This window comes from Eubalaena glacialis, chromosome 3 (assembly GCF_028564815.1).
Source record: "Eubalaena glacialis isolate mEubGla1 chromosome 3, mEubGla1.1.hap2.+ XY, whole genome shotgun sequence".
Classification (NCBI taxonomy): domain Eukaryota; kingdom Metazoa; phylum Chordata; class Mammalia; order Artiodactyla; family Balaenidae; genus Eubalaena; species Eubalaena glacialis.
Window position 1 is genome coordinate 136,186,800 of NC_083718.1, and position 14,099 is coordinate 136,200,898.

A 14,099-nucleotide genomic window follows, 5' to 3' on the forward strand; every position below is an offset into this window, starting at 1 on the left:
CTGTGAAGTTGAAATGGAGCCGTAGTTACTGTTACTCGTGGTTACTCACATTCCTCAAGAGTGTTGACGAGGAGCACCACCAGCTAGGTGATCTCTGATGTCCCTTCACAGACATAAATAGTCTTGTTTTCTTTGCATGAAACGCATGAGAGGCCAACCTGCACTGAAGCACATTCCTAATTATGTCATTTGTCACTTGACATCTTCAGGTCAGTTGCTCCTGAAGGATTTGGGCTACTTTGTAGTACTCGCTCTGTTGACTGATTTAGTTCCTCTCTTCTCCTAACATTGGCCTTTCCTAACTTCACTTTTGCCTATAACTGGAAAGTTGGGGCTCCCTGTGGAATGGTAAGAATGGCAGGTTGAAACCTCTGAGTACCATGCCCCTGCCCTGTCCATCCTGCCCCAAAGAGGAGTAAGATGGGGCCGGGCAGGTTCATGAACATTAGTTAAAGGCCTGGATTTGGAGCAAAACATACTTGGCTTCACTTCCAGGCTGTTTCACTTACTGACTGCATGACCTCAGGCAAGCTTGCTTCATCTGTCCAAGCTTCAGTTTCTCCTTTGCAAAATGGGATAATAATACCTGCCCTGGGAATTTTTATAAGGACCAGATGAGATAATGAACCTTATCACTTAAAATCAAGTCTGGGACACGTTTCACCAGTCAGGCCAATAGGACAAAAGGTATAAATTAAAACTCTCATGGGCAAACCATGCACCCTACACATAAGCATCCTTTGGGGCACCTGGTGTTTGTTAATTCTCCCTCCCCAGGTTCCCTATACAAGAGCTATGGAAAGAGCTATGTGGTCTAAGGACTAACAGCGTCAGCATCACCTGGTGGCTTGTAGGAAATGCAGATTCCCAGGGCACACCCCAAACCTATGAATCAAAATCTCAGCATGTAGGACCAAGGAATCTGTGTTTTAACAGGATTTCAATTCCTTCTCTTAAGCTTGATAAAGTTTGAAAGTCACTTCAGTAGACCCTTTGCTGAATGGTCAAATATAGGGTTCCCCCCACCCAAAAGCCATCTGGAATTGTTTTGGGTAGGCCTTTGGGGGCAATCTACAGGTAAAAATGAATGGTCAAGAGAAATTGGAGGTAGCAGGAGAGAGATATGTAATATTTCCAGACCTTTGTATGCAATGGAGGAAATAATTAAAAGTTGACCTCATCATTCAGAGGTAAGACTGGTTGGCTGTCTAAGCTAAAGGATATAAAGCTTTTAGATATGGAATTTCAACCTCAGAAAAGGGAAAAGTCATTTCTCACCTTACGTATACGCTTAGAGGGCACTGAGAAGCAGAGTTACGGGGTGGCGGTTAAGAAGACTGCAACTGCTTCTTAATGACAGTTGCTTAATTATCTTTAGGATGTGTTGATGCCTTTCAAGAAAGATATTAAACCTTGAAAAGTGTGAAGGAAATGAATCATCAAATCTATGCTTTTTGATTGCAGTGAAATTTAGACTTGAGTTTGAAGATTAAATGAGAAATTGCTTTAAAGCTTTTTAGTCCCTGGTGGATTGTGAAGTTAAAAAAAATAAAAGTCAAGTTGCCACCTGCTGTAATTTGTCCTAATTAGCCAGGCTTATGCTGGATTTGGGGGAAGGCGGAGGGGCGTGGGGGAAAGGAAAAGGAGGGAGGAAGAGAGAGAAGGAAATCTTTCTTCCTAAATGCCCTAAATACTGGCAGAGGCAGAACCTCAGTGAATAAGGAAAAGTCCCCAGCAGGATACAGTGAATTTGTCTCTGAGACAGGTAGGCCAGGCCAGGATCCCAGGACCCTGTGTGTCTCTCTCATTTGTTGGACTTAGGTAAATTTGTCTCATGTGGTGGTGTTACCCTGTCTGTAAGGACAGGGAAGTGGAGAACACACAGAGACCCATGACGGGGCATTAGAAGGAACCCCAGAGATCATATAATTTTTTTTAAATTAATTAATTAATTAATTAATTTTTAACATCTTTATTGGAGTATAATTGCTTTACAATGGTGTGTTAGTTTCTGCTTTATAACCAAGTGAATCAGTTATACATATGTTCCCATATCTCTTCCCTCTTGCATCTCCCTCCCTCTCGCCCTCCCTATCCCACACCTCTAGGTGGTCAAAAAGCACCAAGCTGATCTCCCTGTGCTATGCGGTTGCTTCCCACTAGCTATCTATTTTACGTTTGGTAGTGTATATATGTCCATGCCACTCTCTCTCTTTGTCTTACCCTTCCCCCTCCCCATATCCTCAAGTCCATTCTCTAGTAGGTCTGTGTCTTTATTCCCGTCTTGCCACCAGATTCTTCATGACCTTTTTTTTTTTCCTTAGATTCCATATATATGTGTTAGCATACTGTATTTGTTTTTCTCTTTCTGACTTACTTCACTCTGTATGACAGACTCTAACTCCATCCACCTCACTACAAATAACTCCATTTTGTTTCTTTTTATGGCTGAGTAGTATTCCATTGTATATATGTGCCACATCTTCTTTATCCATTCATCCGATGATGGACACTTAGGTTGCTTCCATGTCCTGGCTATTGTAAATAGAGCTGCAATGAACATTTTGGTACATGACTCTTTTTGAATTATGTTTTTCTCGCTTTACTTAGGAAGAAAGTGAGGCCAAATGAGGTGGATGACCTTCCCCAGGTACCCAGCAAAGGGTGAGGTCAGGACTAGAATTTCAGCCTCCTGGCTTGAAGTTCAGCACCCTCCTTATCCCAGCACAATGCCTGCCTTCAGGCATGTCTGAGGCAAAACAGCATTCCTTTCTTCCTGCTGCACTCACGCGTCCTCCTCTGCATCAGAGCTGGAGGCTGGACTTGGGAGACCCACGTCCTCAACCCAATTCTGCCATGACTTTTGGACCTTGGGTGAGCCACATAATCAAGCCAGTGGCATTAGACTAAATAAGTTTTGTTTCCTTCAAACTCTCAATTTCTATAAATAAGACCCTGACTGGAAACACATCAGAAAACCCACCTCTTGCTGCTACCATAGCAGGTAATCAGCCTCCTGAGTGCAGCTTCATCTGAGGCTGAATTAGAGCCTGCACTGTATTTTCAGTAGTTCTGCAGAGTCCTAATAATAGCCTTGATTTGTAAGTATAAGAGAAAGGAGCAGAGGGGAGAGGAAGACAGATCTATACAGGAAGACTCATCCAACCTGCAGCTGAGGTTTGGGAAAGAAGGATCCTTTCTACAGAAGAATTTTTAAAATCTTACATGCCGTGTCTAATCAACTGGTAGTTCTGATAAGAGCCCCTTAGACCTTAGAGGATGAAAAATTATCATGATTGATTAGTGATGTCTGCCATGAACGGGAAAGGGAAAAATGGAAGTGCATAAGCCAGATATTTGCCTGCTCTACCTCTACTTATGTCATGTGTGTCTTCCATTCCTGTACAAAGGTCTGTTTATTGCACTCTAAGCTCTGACTGTCCACTAAAGAGCCCCCCTCCCCACCCCCCATCCCCCGCCCCAAGATCACAGAAGAAACAGACTCCTTGGTATCTTCCTTTTGATTTCTCCACTGGACTTTTTACTCTGAAGATTTACAAAAAATTTTAGAGGCCCTGAGAATTCAGGCTTAGGAACACCAAATCAGTCCCCCATCACTTCATCAGGAGGTATCAAGCAAACATTGAAGCTGGCATACGAACCCAGCAGTGAAGACAAGACACTCATCTGCTTTATCAGGGAAGAGTCCTCGGTTGCTGAAGCTCCTGCCTATACGTGCCCATATGTACCCACTTCCCCCACCCCTCAGCTGGGACACATAGCCGTGTGTCCTGCGAAGGTAGAGCAGAATTTAGTTTTCAAAAGCAAGTTGTACTACTTGCCAATCTCCCACTGCCATGTGCTGGCTGGTACCTCTTAAATTGCTTGGCAGGAAGTCCAAGAGGCTTTTCTAGAAACTGGGCTCAATTTTTGTTTATTTAATTTCTGCTCCCTCTGCCATCTTGTCCCTTGGGCAGTTAGAAAGCTTTAGAGGCAGAGAATTGCGAGTGGTCATCTCTAGCAAGCTAATCTCATTGTTTCCTTTCATCCCTCTGTGTCTTCCCCAAATTCCAAGGGCTCCTTGGGTATCTTCTTTTTTTTTTTTTTGGTCAAGTCAATAAAAAGTAGATATTTTCAGCTTCTTGTAGCTTCTCCTGCAGGCCAAAACCATGTAAATAAGTAGTCATCATCCAAGAAAGTGATGAACATTAGCAAGGGCTTCCTCCTGAACATTGGAGTTGACTGTTCCACAGAGCCTTATAGGTCTCCGACGGTACGCTGCAAATAAAATTGTAGCCCTGGTAGACCAGGTTAGTCTGACGTGAGGCTCTAATGAGGACTGAAGAGCTGAGAAAGGTGTCGAAATAGAAGAAATTTCTGCTTGTTACCTAAAATTTCTGGTTCTATCTCGAATGTGGCTGGGTTTTATTATTATCTTTTTATAAATTTATTTATTTCTTTTTGGCTGTGTTGGGTCTTCGTTGCTGCTCACGGGCTTTCTCTAGTTGCAGTGAGTGGGGGCTACTCTTCGTTGTGGTGCGCATGCTTCTCACTGCGGTGGTTTCTCTTGTTGCGGAGCACGGGCTCTAGGCGCGCGGGCTTCAGTAGTTGTGGCTCGTGGGTTCAGTAGATGTGGCTCGTGGGCTCTAGAGCGCAGGCTCAGTAGTTGTGGCTCATGGGCTTAGGTGCTCTGTGGCATGTGGGATCTTCCTGGACCAGGGCTTGAACCCATGTCCCCTGCATTGGCAGGTGGATTCTTCTTAACCACTGTACCACCAGGGAAGTCCCTGGGTTTTATTTTGGAGGAGGGGGCAGCTTGTAGATGCCATGCCTCCAGTGTACCCTATTATCTGTACCTCTGAGGTATACCTTTAAGCATTAGCTTTTTAGAATTGGTGATATGAGGCAAAGGCAAGACAATTCAGACATAGTCTATTGGAAATAGTGACCATGCCTCAAACCCTCCACTCTTCTTCCAGACCGCAGAACATGAGGGCCGTTACTATGAATGTGACGTCCTTCCTTTCATGGAAATTGGGTCTGTGGCTCATAAGTATTACCTTCTAAACATCCGGCTGCCTGTGAATGAGAAGAAGAAAGTCAATGTTGGGATTGGAGAGATTAAGGATATCCGGCTGGTGGTAAGTGAATCTGATTGATCCAGGCAGCCTGTCACATCAGAGCACTGGCTAAGAACACTGGTTGTGAGCATGTGTATTGGAAAGACGCTCCATCTCACTCTTGAATTCTCCATGTCTCAACTATTTCATTAAGAAGGAAGAAGAATAACAAACCCATGGAAATGGAAAGTAATGCAATTATTGTGTCCATTTAAGATTTTATTATGATGATCATGATTATAAAGTGAATAACACCAAGATAAAAGTAATTTTAACATGTTTCACCTTGCAAGCACAAATGTTAAAGGGAGCAGTTGTGATTTAGGTTCTTTCCATTTTATCTCTTTAGTAGGGGAAAAAATAGAATGTGCAGCATGACTTTTTATATCTAATTTAGGTTTTTTTACATCTAAAAAACAAATACATATTTACTCTAGAAAATTAGAAGCACAAATAAGCACAGAGTAGAACATAAACATTACCTGTAACATCCTGCCATCTAGAGAAATAACCACTTTGAGGTTATGCTGTATCTCCTCAATTTTTTTCTCTGTGTATATACGTATATAATCCTTCCCTCACAAAAAAAAGGCCATCATACTCAACTGACTCTTTAGTTCCTTGCTTTTTAAAATTAATTGTATGTATCTTTCCTTGGAAGAAATTTTGAGAATATTTAAAATGTCTTAATTTGGGATTATTCTACATGAAACCCAGAATTTCAGTGTTTCTGTATCTTCATTAGCAAATACTAAAAGCACTTTGATACAGTGGTTTTTAAGAGTTTCTTCACTGTGAAATACGGTGGCTGGTGCTTACGTATGTACCAACTTTCATGGTCATACTATGTCAGTAGGCACCCACAAAATCTTTTTCATTTCTTGAAGAGAGAATGTGTTTATATGCAGCTCCTGTGGCAATGACATCCATTCCACCCCTTTCTCTCCACTAAAGGAAGGATATTGTAACACAAGTAAGGTATAATGAAATTTTATGGGAATAACCTGAAATCCACTCTGACAAATTAAAAAAAAAAAGTTGTTATCATTAACAATACTGTATTAATAGAAACAAATCACATTACAACTGTATTCCAACTGTTGGCACAATGTAGGCACTCAATATTTGTCTAATGAGTGTATTAACTAGACACCCACATATTACTGAATGCCCACATATTATTAAAAACGTGATGGAAAATATTTGTGTTGAGATCTGGGATTGATTTACCAATGAATGGCCAGGGTATGTGTAAAGTTACATATGTATTCAAGATGTTGATAATATAATACATTTCTCTGAGTTCATAAAAAGTTTGTGACCAAAAAAAAATTAATGGTATATTGTGAATACAGTATAAATATACCTTGTAGTACTGCTTAGCATTCCACAGTACAGATTTACCTTAACACGTTTTACCAATGCCAACATTTTGGGCATCTAAGATAGCTCCAATTTTTCAATGAAAACCTTACAGACAAATCTTTGATCATGTTCTTAATCATTCCCTTAGGATAGAGTGAGTCTATCTTTACGCCTTTTGATTTATATTTCTACCATGCCTGAGGAGGGGCCCAGGGAGGTAGTATTAGAACAGTACATGCTGTGAATGTTAGCACTCTTGATCTTGAAAGTTCAGCAAAAAAGATCTCCATTTACCTCTCCCCAGAATGCATCTGCTGGTAGAAAATAACACTAAGATATATTGACCTTCAAAATTATGATTGGTCTCTATCTAGGGAATTCACCAAAATGGAGGCTTCACCAAGGTGTGGTTTGCCATGAAGACCTTCCTTACACCCAGCATCTTCATCATTATGGTGTGGTACTGGAGGAGGATCACCATGATGTCTCGACCCCCAGTGCTTCTGGAAAAGTAAGAGCTGATTTTGGAGCACCCTTAAGGAACACTGGCATCCTGTGATTTGCCTGCCATGGACCTGGTTTTGCTGGGGCCCTAGTTCAAGTGGTCAGTGTGTTATCAATACTTGGGCTGGTGATTGGACCGCACATCAGCCTGGACTCCTTTTTCTCCTTCAGCTTTCATGTGCAAATTATTATTAAGTCCTAGGGGTTCTATTGCTCTCATATTTCCAGCTCTCTGTTGTACCTTTGCTCTTCATTCCCATGTTCTGCATCAGATACTTCTCTCTATTACAGTGGACGAACTGCCTTGCTGCTAACTGATCCCAACCCCTCTCACTGCCAGGAGGACGATGTTTCTGTAGACATAGCCCCTTTCTCTCCCACATTATTGACTTTTTCCTTTCTGCTGGATTATTCCCACTAACACACAGACACACTCTGCCTTCTCCCATTCTTAGTCAAAACTCTTTGTACTTCCCCCTGAAACCACCACACCAATTTTCTGCTCCTTTTTACAGCAAAACTCCTCAAAAATCTTGTCTGTATATCTTCTCCTCCTGCTTTTTCTTGAGCTCCTTCGACCCCTTATTAAAATTGCTCAACAGAATCACCAATGACCTCCACATTCCAAATCCAATGCTCATTTCTCAGTCCTCGCTTTTCTTGACTTGTCGTTAGCATTTGGCATAACTGATCACTCCCTTTTTCTTCATAGAGCCTCCTCCACATTCTCATTGTTATTCTCCTTTGCTGACCACTCAGTCCCCATGGCTGTTTCCAATGATTTTTCCGACCTCTTAAACTTTGGAACCAGGGCTCGGTCTTTGGACGTCTTCTTTTTCTTAGCTACGCTGCTTTCCCTGGGTGATCTCTTCTAGTCTTGTGGTCTTAAAAAATCATCTACACTCTGATGACTACATTTACATGGTCAACCTCAGCTTCTCCCAAATCTAGACCCAAATATTCTACCTGTTTACTTAACATCTTCATTTACACAGAAATGTAACACATATGAAGAACACTTGTTTTCCTCTCACTTCAAACTTGCTCCTCTTCGGGGCCTCCTGGTCTTAGGAATTGGCAACTCTATCCTTTCAGCTGCTCAGAAGCAGCTGAGCAGACATGTAGGAGGCATCCTTTACTTCTCTTTTTTTACACGCCTCTTCCAACACACCAGGAAATCTCACCATTTCCATTCCTACCACCCTAATCTAACTCACCATGATTTCTCATTTCTAACCTGGATTATAGAAAATAGCCTATTATTTGCTATAAGATGCTCCTATTGTTTCCATCATTTTCCTTCCTGAAATCTATTCATACAGCAGCCAGACTGTTCCCTTTTAAGTAGAAATTGGATGACGTCACTGCTCTGCTCAAAGCTCTCTATTGGCTTTTCATTTCCTTTGCTCTGGCCTATAAACCCTCGATGATCCCGGCTCTTCACCACCTCTAATTTTATCTCCTATTCTCTGCACCACCTACCATCCACCTTGATGGTTCTCAGACATGCCCAGCATGCGCTCACCGTAGAGCCTTTGCACTTGCTGTTCTCTTCATCTGAAGTGCTCCTTCCCAGGTATCATTGTGGCTCAATGCCTCATTTCCTTCAGGACCTGATATAATTTCTGTCTTAAAGGCTTTTTCCCATCTACCTTATTTAAATTGCACCTGATCTCTCTCCATTCTCCTACCTTGCTTTATTATACTTCTTCATAATACTCATTCTCTATTTATTTATTATCATTCCTCCCATACCCCTCCGCTCACCTCATCTGAATACAAGCATCACTAGAGCAGAATTCTTGCCTGCTTTGTTTACTACTATATCCCTAGCATTTAGAATAGTGACTGGCACATAGTAGGAGCTCAATAAATATAAATTTGTTGAATGAATGAATGGAATGATGTCACTCCATTGCTTAACCTTCTTATTGGATCCTCAGTCCTTTCAAGATAATTTTCAAATTCTCTAATGAGGTATGCAAGTTTCTTTACCAGCTCAGCCTTTTTTATTTCTCTGGTATCATGTCCTGTCATTTCCTGATATGTGCTACATACAGATCCCCAAATGCTTCAGGCTGTTCCAGACTTCCGTGCCTCCCTCCAGGCTCTTCCCTCTGCTTGGAATGCCCTTCCACCTCCCTAATCTTGACTCACAACTCAGTTCAATTTCTGTCTCTATCAAAGTGAGAAGTCCTGGTAGCAGCCTGTGCACACTTCTGTCACATTACTTATCACACTTTGTCTGGCTCAGCCACTGAATATACCTCCTTGAAGGAAAGAACTGGTCCTATTCATTTAGGTATGTATGTCCCTAACAAAATGCCTGGTACATGATTTGTGCTTAATAAACATATCATGGGTATGAATGAAAGTGTGAATAAGTCAGTAACAGAATGATTGATATTTTGATAGAGAAGTGGAAATAACAGGAGAAAAGCAAAATAAAAATGAAACAAGCAGCTAAAATAATTTGTATTTCATATTGTTTGGAGTCATGTATTATTGAAACAAATATGCTTGTATACTTTATAGTTGCTGAGGATATCATAATATCATTCTTAGTGATCAGGTTAATGATAACCTGAATAGGTAAGAGCAGATAATTATATTCAGTGAAGTCTGTTTAAGAAGGCAAGGGAGGGTGAAAACACTATAGGAAGCTCTTGATCTGAGGTGGCACCAAGATAAAGTTCAGAGCATTCAGGAGGTTAGGTTCAGTTACTGTGTAGAAAGATTAACGTAACACTCCTTCATTCTGCAGTGGTGCCAATGAAAGAAGACATTTAGCATCTCCATGTAAAAACTCATTATGAGAGCAAAGAAACTGATCATATGGCTTCAGTCCCAATATGTAACATCTCAGTTCCCAAAACTGGGTTTTGATTTTTAAATCAAAAATGTTTTGCCTCCCAGAAGAACTAAGTAGTTTTCCTGATATTTTCTCACCATCAGAGTCATCTTTGCCCTTGGGATTTCCATGACTTTTATCAATATCCCAGTGGAATGGTTTTCCATTGGGTTTGACTGGACCTGGATGCTATTGTTTGGCGATATCCGACAGGGCATCTTCTATGCAATGCTTCTCTCCTTCTGGATCATCTTCTGTGGTGAGCACATGATGGTAAGAGCGCCCTGGGGAAGAGGCAGGGGGTGAGGCAGAATAAACTAGTGGTTACAGGAATAGTGAGCTCAAGAGCCCTGGAGTCAGACCCGTGGTTCAGGTTCCTACATTACCACTTATAAACTAGCTGGCAAGTGACTTGATCACTCTGAATCTCAGGTTCCTCAACTATAAAATGGGTTTTAAAGGCTAATGTATAGGTTTTTCGTGAGGTTTAAATGAGATAATGTGGATAAGTATTTAGCAGAAAGTAAATGCACAAACGTTAATGATTATCACTCTTTCTTGTCCTTTGGCTTCAGCTCTGCTTGTCCCTAGGACCAAGGTAACCGCCAGAGAATGTGGGCCGGACTCTTTCCAGCTGGCAATTTGTCCAGGTGGCCTAGTAACCCCTATTACCCTGAAATACTGACCTCCCTGGTCTCAGTTTGCACAGACACCAACTCATATTTCAAGAGGGATTGAAGATACCATGGATAAAAATAAGAATGGTGCAGTCATCACGTTATGGCTAGGAGGATAGGCCAGCTGGAGCTTGGTCCTTGTGTCAGGCACATGGGCCTCATAGTAGAGCGGCCTGTTTTTAAATTCCATTATGGTTTGATCATTGCTTCTGAAGGCTTGCAGCCCTTCCACAAGAGCAGTGAGAGGAGAGAGAGGCTTTTCCTTACAGCTGCGGTGGGCGTGAGGGGTCCTTCAGCCCTCGGCAGCAGGGATGGGAGTTGAGGGGACTCAGGTGCAGCAGCAGGACAGCCAGTCTGGGTGGATTGCCTAGCCTGGATGCTACGACATGTCTTTTACCTTTCCCTGTTTTCTCACTTTACATTCCTTCATTTTCTGTCTCTTAGCATCTTTGTATATCTATCAAGAGGAATCATTCTTCTTTTTAATGAAGATAGACTTTATTTCTATTTTCCTAACAATAAGAGACCTCTTACACTTGGCGTATTTTAATGCATTTAAGTCTTTATTTTGTCCTCTGGGAACTACCCCACCTGAAAAAACACAAGTGATAAGTCACATAGGAATTTAATTCTGAATGAGTTATTTTGTGGATCACAGAACTTCCACAATCTAAGGTATGTAGGGGAGCAAAATTTGCCACTCAAAACCAAAATATCTCTTTGGCGTGTGAATTATTTCTAGCTGAAACAATCAAGGTTCAAAAGACTCAGGAAGAAACTTGGACCTTCCCCCAACTGCCTAAAAGAATTTCGATAGAGGGCCTGTTCCCTGAATAGAGCTATCACCAGAGATATCTGCAAGAATATGGGCTGGGTGTGGTGGGGAAAACTGGAAGCAGGGCCTTAAAAATCAGTTTACTCCATCTCATTGCGTCTGCAGGGCCCAGCAAACATTTATTGACCAAACATTTGCTTTTCCATCTCCATGTGAATTGCCTTCCTCCCCTTTGAAGTCCCAAACCATTACCCCCAACATCCTCTTTTGTCTTTAGCTGAAGATGGTATTTAAGAGGTGAGGGTCAGTGGTCTGGTGATTAGGTCAAGGTATTTATAAAAGCTAAGCAAAGTGTGGATCTATTATTTAGATAATTTATGGAAGATGTCAAGAAAGAGTCTATAAGGCTCTATGATGTAATTTTTTTAAAAAAAACAAAAAGCTATGTACAACTTAGAGAAATGTTTTCCATTTGTGAACACTATGTTTCTTATCTATATCATGAAGGAATAAGGAATTATGGAATGGGTGCATTTTTCTCTAAGTAAATTTTCCACCCATTTATCGCTATCAAAAAAAAAAGGGAGGTGAGGGTTTTGGCCATTTTGGCAAGTTACTCAGTTTTCCTGGGACTCTCCCATGTTATTAAACTTTTGTTTGATTTTCACCTTGTTAATCTGTCTCATGTCACTTTAATTCTTAGACCAGCCAGAAGAACCTAGAAGGGTAGAGGAAAATATCTTCCTCCCTGACAGGTACAAGGCCTTTCTTTGTGTTCCCTCCTGTAGCATCCTGTTCTTATGAGAACAGGATGAGAGCCCTTATGGATGGGCTTGTATGCTGGTCTAGCACGATGCTTGATACACAACAGGTGGTCAGCAGGGATTGTTGGTTGACTGAGTCACCTATAGAATTGCTTTGCTCTCCCACACCTTTATCTCGTTTTTCAACTTGGTTTTCCTCAGGATCAGCACGAGCGGAATCACATAGCAGGGTATTGGAAGCAAGTCGGACCAATTGCTGTTGGCTCTTTCTGCCTCTTCATATTTGACATGTGTGAGAGGTGAGCCGGGGGATCGTGGGACTCTGGGCTGAAATGCATGTCACCAGGTCCACTCCCAGCTCTTTTGAAAAAGTATCTGAAAAGGAGAGGGGGTGGTCGGGAGACTGTAGGATGAAAGCACTGGACATGGTCACATCCTCAGATAAGCACTGGGATTAAATCAGAGACAGAGCTCTTTATAGATACAAAATATTTGAGCTGATTGTATTCTTCAAACTCCGTTTCTCTTTTAAGTCCTCTGTGACTTAGTCTAAATACAGTCTCCGCCCCTCTGGCTGAAAAGCTGAGAGTATGTAAGAAGGAAAGTTCCCCTTTGCCTCTGTATTAATTGTTTCTTGCCTTTCCATCTCGTTTCTCTTTGTAGAGGGGTACAACTCACGAATCCCTTCTACAGTATCTGGACTACAGATGTTGGAACAGAGCTGGCTGTATCCTTTCTTCATGGGCTCAGGGTTTTATTTCGTCCCGTAGCCGCCTGGTCCCCAAGATCATTTTCTAAGTCCCGCTGATGCTCTCCATATGTGCTCAGCCAGGGCTTTGATCTTCAGACCAATGATAACAGCACAATTAAGGCAAATAATGAGGAGAATTAATGCTTGCTTTCAAGCCTGGGTGACAGCAGGCCAAATGAGGAGGTAGCAGCACATCCCCATGGCAGAAGGATCAGAGTAGCTGGTCTTACTGCTGCCTGTCTAAATGATCTATTATACACTCGTTTACTGCAGACTGAAGCATGACTAGCTTTTCCCTGGAGCCACGGAGGTTCATCTCTGGGCCCCTGTGGGAGAGCCTGTTTCTGAAGTCGTCTGTGTGCAAGGCTTCTCACAGTGACTTTGGTGTGCTGGCATCCCATGCTGCTGCTATTCATTTCCAAGACCAAGTGGAGATAAGGCTAAGGGGATTAGTTCCAGAGGAGTCGCCCAGGCTTCTGGTTGGTTGGCATAAAGTGTCTGAGTCATCTTTATGAAGCAGAAGCGACAGTCTTAGCTTATCCCTTTTAGGATGCTGGATTTAAATATTTTATCTTCCTCAACAATATGTTAAGTGCTTCAGGAGAAAAAGACTGTCTTCTGGAGAGGGGGCTTGAGTTGTATTCTTTCTTGATAGATAATATCTTGTCATGTGCTGGTGAATATGCTTTGTTTGGCCATGATCAATAATAGTATCATTGCTTTAAAGATGAGAGAGTTGAGCTCCCCCTTTCCGCTCTGCACCCCCTCAAATGTGAGCTGCACAACACCAAGAATATTTATAATGTTAAGTCTGCCTCAACCCTTCATTCTATAGATGTGATAGAGGTCTAAGGAGGCAAATAAATTGTCAAGTCTTGCAGCAAACAACTCTTTTCTCTTCATCCAAGGGTACCATTGATTTTAGGAAAGAAAGAGAAACTGCATTAAATATATTATTTAGTGAAATATAAATGCTGAGTTCACACTTGTTAAAATTTTTTAAAATATGCAACTTGGCATGGAGTTGTAGCAGAAAAAAGTTGGAGTCCGGTCACCTGCCTCCCAAGCCGGCTCACTCTACCCCAAACCTGGTTGGTTCTCAGATTAAGCTTTGAAGATGCCTCAGAGTATATTGCTCCCACCCTCAGCTCCCACTCTGGCCATGTGTTCTTCTGCTCCTCGTTCCATTTGACACGATTTTTCTCTTGGTGGGAGAAGATGGCGACAGAACTTCATCCCTGGTTTTACTTGAAGACCTGCAGTCTCAGGCCCAGTATCCCTTGTAGCAGCAG

At 42.0% G+C, this 14,099-nt stretch overlaps 1 protein-coding gene across 1 annotated transcript in view; it reads left to right on the forward strand.

Annotated features, from left to right (window-relative positions):
• Positions 1–14,099, forward strand: part of WLS (Wnt ligand secretion mediator) — a 106,221-nt gene that overhangs the window by 65,989 nt on the left and 26,133 nt on the right. The window contains exons 4-8 of the mRNA XM_061184036.1: positions 4,980–5,141; positions 6,860–6,996; positions 9,945–10,113; positions 12,258–12,355; positions 12,720–12,783. Coding sequence (XP_061040019.1) covers positions 4,980–5,141; positions 6,860–6,996; positions 9,945–10,113; positions 12,258–12,355; positions 12,720–12,783 — 630 coding nt within the window. The remainder of the gene's footprint in view (positions 1–4,979; positions 5,142–6,859; positions 6,997–9,944; positions 10,114–12,257; positions 12,356–12,719; positions 12,784–14,099) is intronic.